Here is a 19,750-nt window from a genome sequence, read left to right as displayed (position 1 = left end):
TCCCTTTCATGAAGGTTTCATACAGTTTTAATACTGTGGTTTTGGAGGTTTTATGCAATGTGGTGATTTCATTGAAGGGTTTGTTCAGTGTTTAATACTGCACTGAGGTTTCATTGGTTCACCTTTATGGTCATTTTCAGTCCTTTTCTGTGCTATATGTCCAAACTATAAAATGCCAGAAATAAGTGTTGGGGTACATGGGTCTGATCTAGACCAGGAACTGGATGAACAAATTGAAAATGTCAGCAAGGAAATTCAGGACTTGAAGGATGCCCTCCAAAGGGAAAAGGAACCTGAGGAAAGACAGAAAGTAAAGGATGCCATTTATGATAAAGAACAAACATTAAAAGCTCTCAAAGAAAGATGGATGGATCTACAAGACAAACTTCAGGACGAAACCATAAGCCCTCGACGCAGCAACCGTAAACGAGTTCCAACAGGAAAAATGCTTGCGTATCAAATGGAAACTACAGAGAAAAGGGTCAAAACATTTCTAAGTATGTACGAACAATGGAAGGACATAGTGCGTACATTAAGGACTAATCTAAAAACTAAAATTCCGGATAAGGAAATAGAACTCTTAATTGACAAATTGGAAAAAAGCAAGGACAGCATCATAAGGCTCTACAACGACATTCGAGAACATGTCACGCCGGATACGGATGTGAGGCGGCGGGTTGACGCATGTGAATCCATTACAAAAGACCTCTCGCAAATAGCATATGACACAATGCTGAATAATGAATTTGATGCGGAACGACAACATAATCGCCTTCATGAACTGCGTGACCGTGATTCTTCCCATTCTATATTTGGTGCTCAGTCACAAGTCAGTTCCAGAAGAAGCCACCATTCTAGAACTACATCTGTGGCAGCCAGTCGACTAGAGGCAGCAGCTGACCTTGCTGGAAAGGAGGCTGAATATGAGGCCCGAGTGGAAGAGCAGAAAAAGAGAACCAACATAGAGATTCAGAAGGGAGAACTCGAGCAGCTACAAGCGGCAAGGGGAGTCAAGGTAGCTCGAGCTAAACTAAGTGTTTATGATCAGGCAGTACAAGAGGAGGCTGCCATTCGGGACAACAGCAATCCTAACACCAATATAGAGTCTGCCACCTCAAAGGAAATCCAGCACTCAGATATCACTACATCAAACACACCCCTTGACATTCTTGCCGTCACCCAGGCAATTCAAAGCAGTATGGTCTTAAACAGACTTCCCATTCCTGAACCATTTATATTTACTGGAGATCCCATAAGCTTCATTGAATGGAAGGCTTCATTTTGCTCATTGGTCGATCATAGGCCCATTTCATCTGCAGAAAAATTATACTACTTAAAGAGATACGTGGGTGGATCGGCACGTAAGGTTCTGGAGGGCACCTTCTATAGGAGCGATGGTGAGGCCTATCGCGAAGCCTGGGACCGCCTACAGCAGCGCTATGGACAGCCGTTCACTATTCAAAGAGCCTTTAGAGAAAAACTCACAAGGTGGCCTAAGATTCAGAACAGAGATGCCATAGGACTGAGAGAATTTGCAGACTTTCTAAAATGTTGTCAAGATGCCATGCCCCATGTGAAGGGTTTAGAAATCCTGAATGACTGTGAAGAAAATCAAAGGCTCTTGCTAAAGCTACCAGAATGGACAGCTTCCACGTGGAATCGGCAAGTAGCTCAGCGTCTGCATGACAATAAGGATTTCCCCAGTTTCAAAGACTTCTCTGATTTTGTGGCCATGGAGGCAGAAATTGCATGTAACCCCATAACCTCTTCTCACGCTCTCAGATCCTCAGATTCCAACATGGAAAAAGGACATCACAGAGAAACGAAGGGACACAATACTAGTGTTTTCCACACTCAAGCAGACGCGGATGATGGCTATCAATACCCAAAGAGTTTTAAACCTCCATGCATTCTCTGCCAAGACGGTAGGCATCAGCTTCATGGCTGCCTAAGGTTTACAGCGATGTCTTTGGAGGAGCGACAAAATTATGTGGTGGAAAAAAGACTTTGTTACGGATGCCTGAGACCCGGTCATAACTTTAAACGTTGTCGTTATCCCCAGGTGTGCGAGGTCTGTACAGCAAAACACCCTACCTGCCTCCATAATGTTAGTTATGCCATGGAGACACCCACATCTATTACAGCTCCAGCTCAAGACAATATGAACGATTCAACTGCAGTAACATCACTTAGTGTGTCCAGAGACGGGTCTCCTAACACCTCTATGGTTGTGCCAGTATGGGTGTCAACTAAGAACGAACCAAATACAGAGAAACTTGTTTATGCCCTACTAGACACTCAGAGTGATACAACATTCATTGAAAGGGGTTTGAGCCAGGCCTTGAGAGCAGAAATGTATCCAGTTAAGCTGAAACTGACCACCATGAGTGGAAGTAACACACTTGTCAACAGTGAAAGGACCTCAGACCTCCGAGTCAGGGGATACAATTCAGCTATTTTTGTGGACCTTCCAGTAGCCTACACGAAGGACTTGATACCTGCAAATCGGTCTCACATTCCCACCTGTGAAACGGCGAGGCAGTGGAATCATCTCTGGGAGATAGCAGATGAGATGCCACCGCTTAAAGACTGTGAAGTGGGCCTGTTAATAGGCTATAATTGTTCTGCAGCGCTGGCCCCTAAACGGGTCATTCTGGGAAAACTAAATGAACCATACGCTGTTAAAACTGATCTGGGGTGGAGTATCGTAGGATGCTCTTTGCCACGTCCCCACTTTTCAAACCCCACAAGTATATGTCATAGAGTCATCACCAAAGAGCTACCCCCAATCATCACCGTTGATGCCATTCGCATGTTGGAGTCTGACTTTAAGGACGGTGATGCAGATGACGATGACTCTGTTTTCAAGCCCAGGAAAATAAAGTTTGAAAATGAAAAGGCCAAAAAACGGAAACAAGACTACTATGATGAGGCTGTCAAGCCCAAGAAGACAAAAAACACAAAAGGTCAAGTTGCCGACGGAAAGAAGAAAGCTAAGAAGGAGCCGGAGGAGAAGTGGAAATGGTGGGAGGAGGAGAGGGCCAGAGACGGCTCCAAGTGGAGATTTCTGGAACACAAAGGACCAATGTTGGCACCACCATGTGAACCTCTTCCCAGCCGTGTCAAAATTTACTATAATGGAAAGCGCATGTCAAAGGAAGAGAAACAGAAAGTCAAATTAGAGAATGAGCACATCCTGCAGGAGTATGACTTCTGTCTCATGGACAAACGCAAGGAGAGCATTGCTAATTTCCGCATTGAGCCGCCTGGACCTTTTAGGGGCAGAGGAGACCATCCCAAGATGGGCATGCTGAAGCGTAGGATCAGACCCAAGGACATAATCATCAACTGCAGCAAAGACTCTAAGCACTCCCAGGCTCCCCCAGGCACAAAGTGGAAGGAGGTTCGTCATGACAACAAAGTAACCTGGCTTGTATCCTGGACCGAAAATATCCAAGGTCCCATCAAGTACATACTGAACCCCAGTTCAAGGATCAAGGGAGAGAAAGACGTGCAGAAATACGAGACGGCCCGTCGACTGAAGTGTGTGGACCGCCTGAGGTCCCAGTACCACGATGTCTGGAAGTCCAAGGAGATGCAAATCCGACAGAGGGCTGTGGCACAATACCTCGATTCTGAACAAGCACCTCCAGGAGTTGATGGAAGGTCTGACGACCAAAGTTCTCCATACTTACAATGCCTCAATCACTCTCCAGCATGCAGCTGAAGAGGCTGACCAGTGCGGACGAGCGCTCTGTGCAGAAGCTGGGCCTGTTGTTGGAGACTGGCGAGCCTGCCTCCTAATTGTTGCCTCTGCTCTGACTGGAAAATCATATGTGACTCATACACTTCATGCCCACGTATGATTTTGGTGGGAGTGTAACGGACCCCGGAGCAAAATGGAGGAAACGCTTTTAATTTGAAAGACTGTCGGGAAACAGGAAACAGGAAGCTCGCTCGCTCACCTGAGCCAGACTGACAGATAAAAGACAGCCCAACATCAGAGAGGAAATGTTTGTTCCTCACCATGCTTCTCTCAAACAAAGAGGATTGAAAGCTAAGCCTAACCTCGTCAACAGGATGAAATGGAACACCAAAAGGATCAAGTGAGTGCAGAGAAATTAAATAACAAATCAAATGGAAATGGAACTTTCAGATTTTAATTTGTTGATTCATTGGTTTTAGTGACTCTCCTGGAGAATGACATGGTCGAGGGACATCATGAGTTAGCACCTAGCTGGAGAGGGAACAAGGTGAATGTCAATTTTTATGGTTTTGTTTGTGTGATATTGTTGTGGGATTTTATTGTTGTAGTTGGTGGTCTGCTTATGTGGTATTGTGGTTTGATATATATACCTTTTTAATTGGTTTATTTGTAAATTGTATTTGTTTATGTCTGCTTATATTGATTATGTGTGCCTTATATTGATTATACGTTTTGTGCTTTGTTTTTAGTTTTCACGTTGATTTAATAAAGAAACTTCACATCATCAGTCGGCCTTCAACCTCTTTATCCAGCCGGGTACGCTACAGGGCGTCCCCCAACTTGAAAAAGTAGCACTACTACACTTTAATAGCCTAACGGGAAATCAAACTAACGTGAGTTTTGCTACTGCGTTTCAAAGTATAGCTGGCATCTGGCTGACATTATGACCTGCATGTTCAGATCTTAGGAACTGCTTTAACCACTTGGACCCTATACATCTCTTATTCTGTGGGGCGAACATTCTGAGAAAATATCAGATCTACAAGCTCACAACGCGTCACAACACATGGCTATTTTTGGAAAAGAGATTTATAGAGGAAAATGAGGGGCCAAGGATTGTTACCCCAGGGAAATATGGGGTACCCTACGTATATAGGGTTTAATGCATAAGAAGTTGTAACTGAAACAGAACCTTTCCATACAGCAAACAATCAACACAGAATAAGCTACTATGAACTAAATAGAAGCAGCTTTTGACATGATTACACTGTCAAAGTGGATGACAACAGACATGATTGATTGAAGTATTTATTAACAGTTTGCAGAATGGCCCGGGTAGTACATTTCACATGAAAGCACAACTAGGCACTGTGGACGACACTGATAAAGCATTACTTGTTTACAACAGGGTCCACCTTTTTCATTCATTTACATTCATTTCATTCTTGATCTTTAGCCACAAGGTTTTCTAGTACCGTTCAAAAGAGAAACTTAAAACCCTCTGTTGAAGGCATCTTATCTCATGAAGGAGAGAGCCCTCTTTCTCTAAATGAGCTGTAACTTTCACTGTTTCCACACCTAAGCGCAAAACGGTCGACAGCCCGCACTTCTTAAGCTGTGCGCAGCTTATTTTCCGAGTTTTTAGACAGCTGGTGGATGGAAATTAAGCTCCACCTCCGCGGACGACTTGCGCGGAGGAGAGCGTTTCCGGGAATCTGGCCGTCGCGCAAGTCTTCCGCGGAGGTGGAGCTTCTTTTCCATCCACCAGCTGTCTAAAAACTCGGAAAATAAGCTGCGCACAGCCGAGAACGTGCGCGGCTCTTTCGATAGTGTGGCAGCACCTTTTAACTTGGTCCCACGGGGGGGACGAACCTAAATCAACAGGAGGATTTAGACTGACTGACATAATATCCAATCAAAAACCACGTCCGTCGTGTAACGTGGCCAATCAGCAGCTCAAATTAGCCAAACATGGTAGCATCTGTTTTGTTTTTTGCCAGATGGAACCACGAGCGACCGTCCATTTATGAGCGCGCACGGGCCGCAGGCTAGTTCGTATTCACGGACGTGTTTTACGCATGCGTGCAGTAGCCTACATGTAGCGCAGACGGCACCGTAACACCTGCGCTCGAATGTTGCGTGGTTTCCACAGGCTACCGCAAATTATAGCGGAATTTATTTTGAATATCCGTCTCTTCTTGGCTTAAAATAAGACGTGTATAACACGTGCAAAATGAGAGAATTGTAGTAGGCCTAATTAGATAACAGATCATAACAACGCTACAAAGTTGCAGACACGCTATAGAAACACTGTTTCCGTTACTTGCTTAGAAAAGAAGCACGCTCTGTCTGAGCGTCATGAAAACAAATGAACGTGAACGGTTTAATATTGAAGAAAAACAAACAATTATTGAAACACCGCCAGATACGCCACTTTGGTCACCTGGCTGCTGATATTAGCTATAACTGGAGTGTCTGTGTGGGAACTGGGAAGTTGTCATGGTGCCTTTATGGTGACTTTATTTTGAAACAGACTACCTGCTACTATACACGGCCCTGTCCCGTTACATAATAACCGTGTAAATGACACCACATCCACCCTGACCGGCGTCCCAGTTTGGGGACAATTTAGGACAATAAGGTCTGCAAACAAATGTTCAAGATTCTTCAATTAAAACCTTTTAACTTGAATAACTAAAACGCACTGACAGGTCTACAAAACTGACAGGCTATTTTCGAAGAGCCTATATACAACGGGGCTTAAGTCAAGTGCATGCTAATAACAGCGTCAACTGTCACCAGGGTTACTCACCCGGCCGTCTTCTTTGTGAAACGGGTAGAAGTAGCCTATATGTTATGCTACTGTCACGGACGGTGGATCTCTCTCTCTCTCTCTGCGCCTGAACGCAGGTTGTAGCCTATATTCAAGCGACAAGTTACCGTTCCGTAGTATAGCGCTGTTGTCAACTTGTCGCCAAGGAGGCTGACAGACAGACACAGTCAGTAGCCTATATCAAACAGTTGATATGGTATGGAGCTTGGTCACCAATACGTGACCACAGTCAGTCACCACCACCACACACCGTTAACGTTGAAACCCCGAGAAAATCCCCCCGCTGAGTGAAGACCTGAACGGCTTAGGACGGTGACGCAGACGCGCCGTGTGTGAGTGAGCTCGCCTTGTTGTCACGGATAGGATCTGTTCTTTTTGGGCAAGCGATTATAGCGAACCCCCGAGCGATAGAGTATATGAAAGCTTAGAAAGGAAAACTCACCGCTTCTACGCGTTGGCCGCGTTGAACGTGTCCAAAAACTGTCTCCCAAATCCCCCCGGCCGAGCTGTAAATTCCTCCCCGCGCGTAAAAATAAATAAAATAAAGCGTTTGGTTTTTCCCCGAGTCCTCTCCTCTTCACCCACCGTTATTTCCCAGCAGGCAGGGAGAGAGTGATGATGCTGCTACAGAGAGAGAACTCCCCCGCTAGGCTGCTTTAGTTGCTCTCAACCTACCGGAGAAGAGGTAAGAACTAGTCAATATGGCTGACTGACGAACTTGCCGAAAGAGGCGTGGCGCGCGCACGCGGCGCACACACACACACACACACACACACACACGGCAAAATGTGAGCCCTGAAAGTCATCACAGAAAGTCTGTGCATCCTTCAAACTTCATCCGACAGACTTTACCTGTCCTGTGGTGCACCGTGTTCTGACTGTTCTGACTGTTTGTCATCAAAGTTTTTTAATGATTTTACAATAAAGCATACAAAATACACATGACTTACACAAAAGAAAGAGACAAGAAAAACACAAAAAAAAACAAAAAACAAAACTAGCAGTCAAAAAAGAAAAACGGCATTTGGGATGCTTAATGCTTTAGCAAAACAGTTCATGAGTAACCTGCAGCGACTGAGGCAATTCCATGTTGTTATAACATACACGAGGATATTATTAAAATCAACAGAGAAATGTGGTTATGCATGTGTAGCCCCCAGCCAAGACACAGCCTGCAACAGCCCTGTAGCCCCCAACCAAGACCCAGCCTGCAACAGCCCTGTAGCCCCCAGCCAAGACCCAGCCTGCAACAGCCCTGTAGCCCCCAACCAAGACCCAGCCTGCAACAGCCCTGTAGCCCCCAGCCAAGACCCAGCCTGCAACAGCCCTGTAGCCCCCAGCCAAGACCCAGCCTGCAACAGCCCTGTAGCCCCCAGCCAAGACCCAGCCTGCAACAGCCCTGTAGCCCCCAGCCAAGACCCAGCCTGCAACAGCCCTGTAGCCCCCAACCAAGACCCAGCCTGCAACAGCCCTGTAGCCCCCAGCCAAGACCCAGCCTGCAACAGCCCTGTAGCCCCCAACCAAGACCCAGCCTGCAACAGCCCTGTAGCCCCCAGCCAAGACCCAGCCTGCAACAGCCCTGTAGCCCCCAACCAAGACCCAGCCTGCAACAGCCCTGTAGCCCCCAGCCAAGACCCAGCCTGCAACAGCCCTGTAGCCCCCAGCCAAGACCCAGTCTGCAACAGCCCTGTAGCCCCCAGCCAAGACCCAGCCTGCAACAGCCCTGTAGCCCCCAACCAAGACCCAGCCTGCAACAGCCCTGTAGCCCCCAGCCAAGACCCAGCCTGCAACAGCCCTGTAGCCCCCAACCAAGACCCAGCCTGCAACAGCCCTGTAGCCCCCAGCCAAGACCCAGCCTGCAACAGCCCTGTAGCCCCCAGCCAAGACCCAGCCTGCAACAGCCCTGTAGCCCCCAACCAAGACCCAGCCTGCAACAGCCCTGTAGCCCCCAACCAAGACCCAGCCTGCAACAGCCCTGTAGCCCCCAACCAAGACCCAGCCTGCAACAGCCCTGTAGCCTCCAACCAAGACCCAGCCTGCAACACTGTAGCCCCCAACCAAGACCCAGCCTGCAACAGCCCTGTAGCCCCCAGCCAAGACCCAGCCTGCAACAGCCCTGTGGCCCCCAGCCAAGACCCAGCCTGCAACAGCCCTGTAGCCCCCAGCCAAGACCCAGCCTGCAACAGCCCTGCCAGTCGGGCTCAGCCCTATTGGCACGACAGGTTGCGCGTTGGTCTGGCGAGTGGGAGGCCCGGGTTCAATCCCCGCTTTCCGTGCAATGCTACCAGGGCCGGATTTAGCCAGCCCCACTCAGGTGGGCAGACAGAATTGTAAGGGGGGCGACTCCGCTGGCGCGGGTGGGGTGTCAAACCCACATTGGGTGGGCAGGACGCACGTTTGGGTGGGCTATGCCCACCCCTGCCCCCCCCTAGAACCGGCCCTGAATGCTACACATGCATTTGGAACTAGAGGCAGGTGTTAAGGAGCTGCCCTCAAAAAGTAATTAAAATCAACTGCATTAAAATGCTGTATACACACGTTAGTTGCCTTACAACATTTTACTCATACTGCAGTGCAACATCTTTAAATATATTTGCAAACTCACTTAGCCTAAGATTTAGACTCTCGTAGATGTATTTATCGATTCTGACATCTTCACTCTACCAGAGTCTAAGGGCAGTATTATGCGTGTCTTAAGTACCAGGTCTTATTACTTAACTTAAGACCTGGAGGCGTGGTCAATGCTGTTTGGCCACTCAGAATAGCCAAATGGCATTGATCACGCCTCCAGGTCTTAAGTTAAGTAATAAGACCTGGTACTTAAGACACGCATAATACTGCACTAAGGCTCTAAGCGACCTTGCCCCATGGCTTGTGAGTGTGAAACCCCCTGCCTCAAAGTAACTCTTAACTTGTATAAATGCAAAATGCATTTGTCAGGTCATGACCTGACGAAGATGTAACTTACACATCGAAAGGTTGTCACTTTTTACTTGCACCCTGTTATAATAAACTAAGGGCCTAAATCGTCTGAGCTGCTCCAGTGCCTTCTTGTTCGCATGTTATCTGTCCTGCTCCTGAGATGCACCAGACTGGCCTGCTATAGGCTAGAGGCTCCTGAGATGCACCAGACTGGCCTGCTATAAGCTAGAGGCTCCTGAGATGCACCAGACTGGCCTGCTATAGGCTAGAGGCTCCTGAGATGCACCAGACTGGCCTGCTATAGGCTAGAGGTGTGGCTGGAACTCCCTTCTGTCTGATATTGTTTAATTGGAAAAGGGCAGCACCGCCATCTCACAAACGCTGGGTGGAGGATGTTATGTCACATCTCAAACTAGAAGAACTTAAATATACAATCAAGGGCTCCAAGTATTTACTACTTAGCCATTGGCCACCCCCCCTCAGTTATAGTTGATTTTATCATCTATTCTACAATTTTGAGTACTGGTGTTTTGTATATTAATGAATTACAATAACAATAATAATAATACTACTACGTTTTTTGTTTTTTTTGTTCTTTATTTACCCAGGGAAGTAGCTGAGCACAGGTGCGCATTTTCAGCAACGCCCTGCACATAGAAACACACAGACAGACACACACACACACACACACACACACACACATTAAAACCTGGGAGCTGACTGTCTTATACTGTTGGCCACTAAGCAGCTCCAGGGGGAGCAGTTGGGGGTTCAGTAGCCTGGTTAATAAACCAGACCGAATCAGCCGTTGGCAAAAAAAAGTTGCCTACCAGCGGATTACGGTCTGGCGAGGCTCAGTAGCACGCCTCTTTCCTACAGCAGAGAACAGGTCGGACCAATCGGGACACGGTATGCAATATAGGCGGGCTTTGGTACAGTGACGTTCAATGCTTGAGACCTTTGACTGACAGTAGCTCTGACCAATTGCGTCGAAGAGAAAATGTTCCCCGGGAAATGAAATCCAAGTGGAGCCAGCCCAGACTGATATACCGCGACAGTGTTGTGTGATATTAGTCTGGCTTATTAGCCAGGCTAGGGGTTCAGTGCCTTGCTCAAGGGCACTTCAGCGGTGTTGGGTGGAGTGATGACAATCACTTCCCCACCCAGATTTTTCCTGCCCGTTCGGGGAATCGAACCGACAACCTTTCGGCAACAAGGGCGCTCCTCTAACCCTTAGGCCACCGCTGCCCAAAACTACTATGCAGTCATACGGGCTCAGGGAAGAGGACACCCCGGGCTCAGGGAAGAGGACACCCCTGCCATATAGTCCAACATGGATGTGCGACAACAGGAAGGCCATCCCTTTGTAGAATAAAGTTGTGCTCCCCAAAATGGTAGATAGTGATATTGAAACCCATGTTTGTTTTTAAGCATAGTTTGTACCTAATGTTACATTAAATAACTCTTAGTACAGTACAGTACATTAATATGGAATTTACTTAGACAAAAAGGAAATCATTTTGTACCAGGAAAGATCATGCTGGAATGTGAACCTGGTTGTCTAATTTGGTATAGATCTAAAAACATTTTTCATGTATAGCTACTAAACATACATTAGGACTGTAAAATAAAATACAGTTTATAGTAACATATGAATACTGTATACTGTATAGACTACCTATATAACGTACTGTTATGACATTATCTGTAATTCTTGAAGGTGTGTTAATTGACAATAATTATCATGAATTATATTGGAGTATGTTACCTATAGCTGTATAGCAAATACCATCTTTGTAGTTCCTTGATTTTCTGTGTAGTTTTAAGGCAGCAATCTGTAATGTTATGTACATTGTCTCCCTCTCTTGGCAGAGACAGGTAATTGTAACAATAGTCAAACTACAGCAAAGGGCTGAGGACCTCTACAGAGCACACTGAACAGTATCTGCAAACATTTTAGTAAATATTTTATTTTATAATATTTAATAGGTTTGAATGTGAAGCTGAAAAATCTACGTGATGACTGATGGCTGCATTCAATCATTGTTTTCTAGGGAATATTTCAAAAAGGTCTACATGCAAGACAAATAAAAGCGTGACAGCGGAAACATGTCAACCCTCCTATAGGGTCTAGGACTATTTGTCTATTTGTTTTTACTGTTTTTGCTCCTGTACAGACACATACCAAGGGTCTTGGTGACATACTACACTACAGGGCAGTGGGCACTGGTGGAAAATATTACCTTTGTACTTGAGTAAAACTGTAATGTAGAAATAGGCCTACTCGATCTGTTAAAGTCCAGAATTCAAAATTGACTTGAGTACAAAAGTACTAGTAGAAAGTACTCTTTATTATGCAGAATGTCTCATTTCAAGTTTTCAAATGTATAAAAATCTTTTGAAAATAGCCGTTCTACAAGCTCACAATGCGCATTCAGTTTTTGTAGATCGGCTATTTCTCAAATGGCCGAAATGTAAAGATCTTGTATGGATGCTGTAATCATGTATCAATATCACATTCTTCTTTGCGACCAACATGCCTTTCAAAGATATTTTTATCAGGTAGTAGCCACTACACCTCCATCACCTGCACCAATGAACTGTGCCGGTTGCAACAGAAGGGTGGGGCTTAGTGACATACTACAGGATGCTCATGCTATAAAACACTGGTACAGTATGTGGTGTGTTCATTTCAGTCGGCTTGGGCAGTTGGGCTAGCTTTACTCCGGTTTTTAATATGGGTGACAGTGATCCATTTATAGTAGCAATAGACTTCGGTACTGCTTACAGTGGGTACGCCTTTCTTATGAGCGGAACAGATCCCATGATTCCACAATGGGGACACAAAGAGGGACTGAAGACCCCAAAGACACCTACATGTATTCTATTTGATGAAAATGAGCAATTCCTCAAGTTTGGTTATGATGCTAAAAGGGAATACACTACGATTTCCCGTGAAAAGGCAAAGAAAACACTTCTCTTTGAAAACTTTAAGATGGAACTCTACGGAAAAGTAAGTCTGATATTGATTTGTAATAAAATAAATACAATTATATATATATATATATATATATATATATACATACACACACACACACAGATCCATCTCAATGGAAATTAATATTTTGTAAAAGTTAATTTTCTTCTGTAATATAATTCAAAAAGTGAAACTTTCATATATTCTCAATTCATTGTGCATAAAGTGAAGTATTTAAAACCTTTGTTTTAATCTTGATGATTATGGCGTACAGCTCATGAAAATCAAAAAATCCTATCTCAATGAATATTTAGACTACTAAAAATATATTTTTTAAAAGAGAAATGTCGACCATCTGAAAAGTATATTAATGTATGCAGTCAATACTTGGTCTGAGCTACTTTTGAAGAAATTATTTCATCAATGGGGCGTGGCATGGAGGTGTTCAGCCTGTGGTACTGTTGAGGTGTTATGGAAGCCCAGGTTTGTTTGATAACAGCCGTAAATTAATTTGAATTGTTCAGTCTTATGTCTCACACCTTCCTCTTGACACTGCAACCTAGATTCTCTGTGGGGTGCAGGTCAGGCCAGTTGGCTGGTCAGTTAAGCACAGTAATACCATGGTCAGTGCACCAATTACTAGTAGTTTTGGCTCTGTGGGCAGGTGCCAAGTGATGCTGGAAAAGTAAAATCAGCATCAACATAAAGCTTGTCAATGTACGGAGGCACACAGTGCTGTAAAATATCATAATAGACGGTTGTGTTGAGACTCTGGACATGACAAAACACAGTGATGATTTAGGTGATGTTATCTGCTGGTGTTGATCCACTGACAGTGAAAACTTAACAATGGTTTCAACACAGCCATCTTTTTAGTGTACATTGTGCTTCAGTATATTGACAAGCTTCATGGAGATGCTAATTTTCCTTTCCAGCTCGATTTGGCACCTGCCCACCGAGCCAAAACTACTAGTAACTGGTGTACTGACCATGGTATTACTGTGCTTAACTGACCAGCCAACTGGCCTGACCTGAACCCCACAGAGAATCTAGGTTGTATTGTCAAGAGGAAGGTGTGAGACATGAGACTGAAAAATACAAATTAATTTATGGATGTTATCAAAGCAAACATGGGCTTCCATAACACTTCAACAGTACCACAGGCTGATCACCTCCATGCCACGCCCCATTGAAGAAATCATTTGTTCAAAAGTAGCCCAGACCAAGTATTAACTGCATACATTATTATACTTTTCAGATGGTCGACATTTCTCGTTTAAAAAAACATTTTTTTAGTGGTCTCGTAAAATATTCTAATTCATTGAGATAGGATCTTTTGATTTTCATGAGCTGTACGCCATAATCATCAAGATTAAAACAAAAAAAAGGTTTTAAATACTTCACTTTATGCACAATGAATTGAGAAAATATGAAAGTTTCACTTTTTTAATTATATTACGGAAGAAAATGAATGAATGAATGTGTGTGTGTATTCACTACATTGTGTGTGTGTGTGTGTGTATTCACTACATTCACTTCATTCATTTTTTCTACAGAAAATCAACGAGGATCTAATGATTACAGCCATAAATGGCAAAAAGATGAGAGCCCTAAAAGTCATCACAGAAAGTCTACGCTACCTGAAGGACCATGCACTGGCCGGGATTAATGACCACGCATCTGGACGAACCTTCACCGTGTCTGACTTCACCTGGGTTCTCACTGTTCCTGCTATTTGGGATGCTTCCGCAAAACAGTTCATGAGGAAAGCAGCAACTGAGGTTATTACATACATGACATTATCAAAATTATATACAGGATATCTTCTACACATGTAAATGTGGGAAATTAAAATGTTCTCTCTTTCTCTTTCTCTTTCTTTCTTTCTCTTTCTAGGCTGGCATTGTGAGAGAAAGTCAATCGGACAAGTTGGTCATCGCATTGGAGCCAGAAGCAGCCTCCATCTGGTGTAAGCAGCTGCCTTCAGATGGTTTTGTTGATGAGAACTCAACAAATGCTACCCTACAAGTACAACCTGGAACACGATACATTGTTATTGACTGTGGAGGTATGTTGTGCTGTGACTTAAGTTGATGGTTTTATTGTTGTTTTAGTTTAGTTTTTCATTTGAAAGTCTTTTATTCTTCCCCATTTCTCCCAGTCTAGTCAGTAACACACAATAACACTTTGGTAGATGTTTGCGTTTTGTACTTACCTCATCATGATGTTAATCAATCAATCCACTGATAATCCAAAAAGTTATTTTTATAATTTATAGTAAAACCACTCTGTTTCTCAAAGCAATACAATGCGGGAAAAACTGCTGTATATGCTTATGCTATGTATATTGTTGGCAAAATCTGTTTGTTTTAATTGTTTTGTTAACAGTTTAAAAGTGAAATTGAGAGCTTTCACCATAGAGTGCATTTTCAAACATACAGTATGACTGCAAACAATTATTTTAAATAAGTGCAACTTCACTGTAGGGCAGTGGTTCTCAATCCTTTTTGTCTCAGGTCACCCCTGCAAATAACATTTTAATTCAGGACACCCCTGAATTTAATTGATACTTTATAGAACCTTACATTTCTCATATTACGGCATGTAAATATGTGAATCCTTCCCCCTTAGATACAGACAGTATGTCTCACGAAGACAACTTGAGAGAATAGTAGTTTCCATTACGACAGATTGAAAATAACCTCACACTTGACATTTAACCAACCCTATTCTGGGGGAACATTCACCAAAAATAGCACATTCACCAAAAATAGCAGATCTACAAGACAATTTACAATTTACAATTTAGGCATTTAGCAGACGCTCTTAATCCAGAGCGACTTACATTAAGCAAGAACAAAAAGCATGGGAATACATCACATATATAAAAAGCATTTATCAAGAAACATGCGTAAGCTAAGAACGTAACTAGAACATATCTATATATAATGACACTATACATATAAGCTATACATATATATTATAGTATGCTGTACTGTTATTGTGCTGTCTACATGACATGCTATAAGTCTGTTTCAAATGCTATCTAAGTCTAAAAAGTGCTGTCTACAAGCTCTCAACGCGTCACGTTGTGACACTTTGTGAGCTTGTAGATCGGCCATTTTTGGGGAGGTGGTGTGGTGGTCATAGATCGCAGTTAACTATGTAATCTAGCATTTCCCGTCAATGTATGTGTTGGTTGGTCACCCCAGGCGAAAACTAGAGTTATCAACAGGCCCTGCTACCACCCTTAGATCTCCATGGTATGGAGCTGACCTGTTCTGACATTCCATATGTTGATCTGACCTCATCAAACCCTGTACAGTACACTCAAGCATGCTCCTTATAGGGTCACGGTGGCACAGTCGGTAGTGCTGTCGCCTCACAGCTAGAAGGTCCTGGGTTCGATTCCCGCTGGGGACGCTGTGGGCGCTGGGGGCGTGTTCCCTCCTCCACGTCATCAGTGCCCATACCCGAGGCGGGGTTGGCGAAAAGGCCTTTCTGTGTGGAGTTTGCATGTTCTCCCCGTGTCCCCTAGGGTAGGTACCCTCACAAAAACATGCAGTAATCCTGGTCTCTAAACTACCTCCCCCTGGCCAGCCGGGGCACCTGATGGAGGGGAAAGGAACTGGTGGAATAACGTGTTCCTTCCACGCGCTACGTCCGGCCAGGAGGAAGTGTAGCGCCCAGGATTACATTAGATAATTGGCACTGGGTGAAAAAACTGGGTTGCAAAATCGTGGGATAAAAATTATATATAATAATAATTTAAAAAAAAAGCATGCTCCTTATATGGCCAGTACAGAATTCATTCCATGTTGGTCTGACCCCCCAAGTCAAAGTGCCAGCGCTCGCCCAGGCAGTCTGCCGTCAACGAGGGGGATGCGTGCACACGACCTCACCCTTTAGGGGGATCAATGTTTTATGACCATAAAACATTTGATTCTGTGTCAATGGATATTTGAAAACTGCAAAAATGGGGAATTTATAAAAAATATAGTATAATACAGAATCAAATGTTTTATGGTCATGATTAACGTGGAGACTGGGTGACAATTGGTTCCAAGCTTAAAATAACCATAAACATTTGGCCGCCACTGCTATGCCCTATATAATTTATTCTGTTGTCCATTCTTGCGCTCATTTTTTAAAGCCTAACATTGTTGTCTTACAGGTGGTACCATTGACATCACGGTGCATGAAGTATTGGATGGAGGAAAACTGAAAGAGCTGCATAAGGCCTCTGGTAATGCTATGGGAGGGGAGAATGTTAACAAAATGTTCAAATGTTGTCTCAAGGAAATATTCTCTGATGATCTCTGGAATGAGTATGAAACAACATATCCCAGTGAGCTTCAAAAGCTGATGTATTACTTCTCTGTTCTTAAATGTGTGGATGATGATGTGGAGATCTCCTGCCCATTTAACTTGGCAGTATTAGCCCAGAAAAGGCAACCAATGGAGAATTACTTTAAGGCAGCACAAGGTGTGTTTTGGGATGAGGGTTCGATCAAAATCTCAAAGGAGAGGCTGAGATCTTTCTTTCATGAAAGTCTGACTGGCTTCACTAAAAATCTCAGAGACATCTTGAAAAAGGATCTCAGCATTGAGTATCTTTTGCTAGTGGGGGGTTATGCCTCTAGTCAGATTCTGCGTACACACATTACCAAGCAGTTTGGTGATCAGTGCAAAGTACTTTGCCCTGTGTTTGCACAGCAGGCAATTATGAAGGGAGCTGTCATGTTTGGAAGAAACCCTGCGGTAGTGGCATCACGAAAAAGTCCTTTTACTTATGGCACTAGTGTCTCTTTGAGGTTTGATGCGTCAAAGCATAAGGCTGAAAAGAAGTTCTCCAACGAGGACGGTGACTGGTGTCGTGATTGTTTCAGAACACTGGTGACAGTAGATGAAGATGTGGGTTGGGATGAAACCAGAGACCACATCTTCCAGCTAACAGATAGAAACCAGACATCATGTAATTTTGGCTTTTATCGCACAGAAAAGAAAAATCCTCAATATGTAGATGAGTGGGGAATAGAAAAACTTAACTCATTTGACATTGAGATGCCAAATACTACACGTGGGCTGGATCGTAAAATCCAGTTGCAAATCAAATTTGGCTTCACAGAAATCACAGCCACGGCCACTGATGTGGATTCCAAGTCAACAAACTCAGTGAAAATTGACTTTTTGACAAAATAAGACTGTAGACAAATAAGAGTAAGAGTATCGCAGGTAGTTTTTTTTTTTTGCTTTCGCCTTTATTTTATATGTTTTATGGAGGGACAGACAGTAGGCCGACAGGAAATGGGGAGAGAGATGGGGGGGAAGACATGCAGTAAAGGCCATCGGGATCGGGAGTCGAACCCACGGCACACTGCCAGACTGGATTACCAGCCAAGGTGCCTGGACCACTGAGCCATGGCCCAGTATTGCAGGTAGTTTTAACCAGAGTGACTTGCAATGTAATTGGCATAAAACCTATTAAGAAATGACAGGAAAAATATTGCAAAGAAAAAGTATTTAATCCCAAGTGATTTATTCTTTCTTCATTATCATTCAAGAGATTGTCGCATTTACTATGAAAACGTGCATTTCCCGTCAGTCAGTCAGTCCATCACCCCACGTCTCCATATATGGTCATGCCTCGTCGTGACATCCCGTGACATCATCAGGGATGGAGATCCCTGATGTCATCAATATTAAGCCCATATATGGAGTCCCCTGATGTCATCAATATTGGCCAGCAACTCTACATCTGACTTCAAACCTCAAACCCTTAGATCTCCATATATGGAGCTGACCTGTTCTGACATTCCATACTGTATGTTGATCCAAAATGTGGTGATTTGATTGGATAATGGGGGCACTCCCTTAATAAAGTACAAACTTTTGTGTATGTTCACATGACCTGATGAAGATCAAATAGATTGTCAACGTTGTCAGATTTCTCAATAAAGAAAGTATTTTTGTACCTGTGGTGTGTGGGCTCCATCAATCATCTGCTGATCCTTCCCCATCAGTTCAATAAGTATCAATTCTATACCTCAATAAACTTTTGTAATAGAAACCCTTTGTTGGCACTTCGCCATAGTCCATCATAATAATCATCTAGAAATGTATTTTTTACAATATCAACCCATAGGCTACATTGTGTTCCCCAAAATGGTTGAACGTTATATTTTACATTACTTATTTAAATTGTGTGTTAAAGAATAATTGCAATATTTAAAAATAAAACATGCACTTTGATTTGGAATATTAGAAAATACATTTACAACGCTGTGAGTCCTGCTGATTGTCTTATCCATGTAATTTAAAAGCTACAGAAGTGTTTCTAACTTTCTATACACATTTGTAAATGATAGCACACAGCATATAGTCTATATCTTAATCACCTTATTTGACCTTAATTCTAAATATATTAAAACAAAGAAAATCCATCAGGATTTCCTCTGTAACTGACCATTTAATATTTGTCTTGATTCTGGTTGCAACATTTTTATTTGAGAGTGGATCGACAGCTGCTTGCTCACAAATTGAACAGGGCTTCTTTTGCTTGGCAAAGTGTACACTTCAGTGTTGCTTGTTCCCTTTGAATGTCTAGTATATCAGAGACTATATATATATATATATATAGTTTTTTTTTGTTGCTTTTCTGCCTTTATTGATAATATCAAGTGAAGATGGACAGGAAAGAGGGAGAGAGTGAAGGGGAGAGACATGCAGCAAAGGTCGTCATGAACGGGACTCAAACATGCGACGCGCTGTCAGGCCAAAGCCTATATGTGGCATGCGCCTGCAGGACCACTTGGCCAGCGGGCGCCCCATCAGAGACAATATTAATACGAAGCACCACAATCACTTGTTCCACCTGGACTCAAAATATCTTTATCTATAACCCTTAAAGGGATAGTTCAGATTATTTTTAACTTAAAGGAGAATTCCATGCTAGAAGGCTTTCTTACCTTTATTTGTAGTTGTTACGTCCCCACCAAAGAGGTCCAGGTGTTATTTTGAGCAAAAGCGCATTATTGGCTATTTCCCCTACCATAAGCCCTCAATGAATTGCATTGAATCACTCACTCCCAATCTTCCGCCGTAGTCTGAAAACCCACCTCTTCAGACTCCACCATGGCCCGTAACACTTGCCCTAGCCTAGCCCCTTAGATAGCACATTATGTAGACTTAGATAGTATTTTAAACAGACTTATAGCTTGTTACGTAGACAGCTCTAGAATTGCACTTTATGTAGTCATAGCACTTTATAGTACTCATGTATAATATATTATATAGTATAGTATGTATAGTT

General features: G+C 43.5%; 2 protein-coding genes and 1 long non-coding RNA gene across 7 annotated transcripts in view; 2 read left to right on the top strand and 1 right to left on the bottom strand.

The window, feature by feature from the left end:
* The window catches only part of LOC306934775 (radixin), an 80,318-nt gene extending 73,203 nt beyond the window's left edge, over positions 1-7,115 (bottom strand). For 3 of the 4 annotated variants that reach the window (XM_079517548.1, XM_079517551.1, XM_079517550.1), the window contains exon 1: positions 6,982-7,115. The gene's annotated coding sequence lies outside the window, so the exon portion shown is untranslated. Of the gene's footprint in view, positions 1-6,518; positions 6,653-6,981 lie in introns of those variants that run through there. The other variant, XM_079517549.1, reaches the window with a different exon arrangement.
* On the top strand, positions 4,033-4,526 carry LOC306935390. The gene is made up of 3 exons (XR_013791389.1): positions 4,033-4,106; positions 4,186-4,253; positions 4,456-4,526. It is a non-coding gene; the product is annotated as an uncharacterized lncRNA (long non-coding RNA).
* Positions 7,116-12,422: 5,307 nt separating the features above from the next.
* On the top strand, positions 12,423-17,996 carry LOC306935431 (heat shock 70 kDa protein 12A-like). Of its 2 annotated transcripts, none has more exons than XM_079518489.1 (5): positions 12,423-12,474; positions 13,995-14,219; positions 14,335-14,506; positions 16,613-17,673; positions 17,877-17,996. In XM_079518489.1, the coding sequence occupies exons 1-4, from the start codon at positions 12,457-12,459 to the stop codon at positions 17,638-17,640; spliced, it is 1,443 nt and encodes a 480-aa protein (XP_079374615.1). In that variant the 5' UTR covers positions 12,423-12,456; the 3' UTR covers positions 17,641-17,673; positions 17,877-17,996. The 2 variants fall into 2 exon arrangements, with proteins under 2 accessions (XP_079374615.1, XP_079374616.1); XM_079518490.1 differs by having other exon boundaries at positions 16,613-17,658; positions 17,869-17,966.
* The last annotated feature ends 1,754 nt before the right edge of the window (positions 17,997-19,750 follow it).

Source organism: Electrona antarctica (genome assembly GCF_951216825.1).
Source record: "Electrona antarctica genome assembly, chromosome: 13".
In the NCBI taxonomy this organism is placed as follows: domain Eukaryota; kingdom Metazoa; phylum Chordata; class Actinopteri; order Myctophiformes; family Myctophidae; genus Electrona; species Electrona antarctica.
Note: the sequence above shows the minus strand (reverse complement) of the source record. Positions and strands in the feature narration are given on the sequence as shown.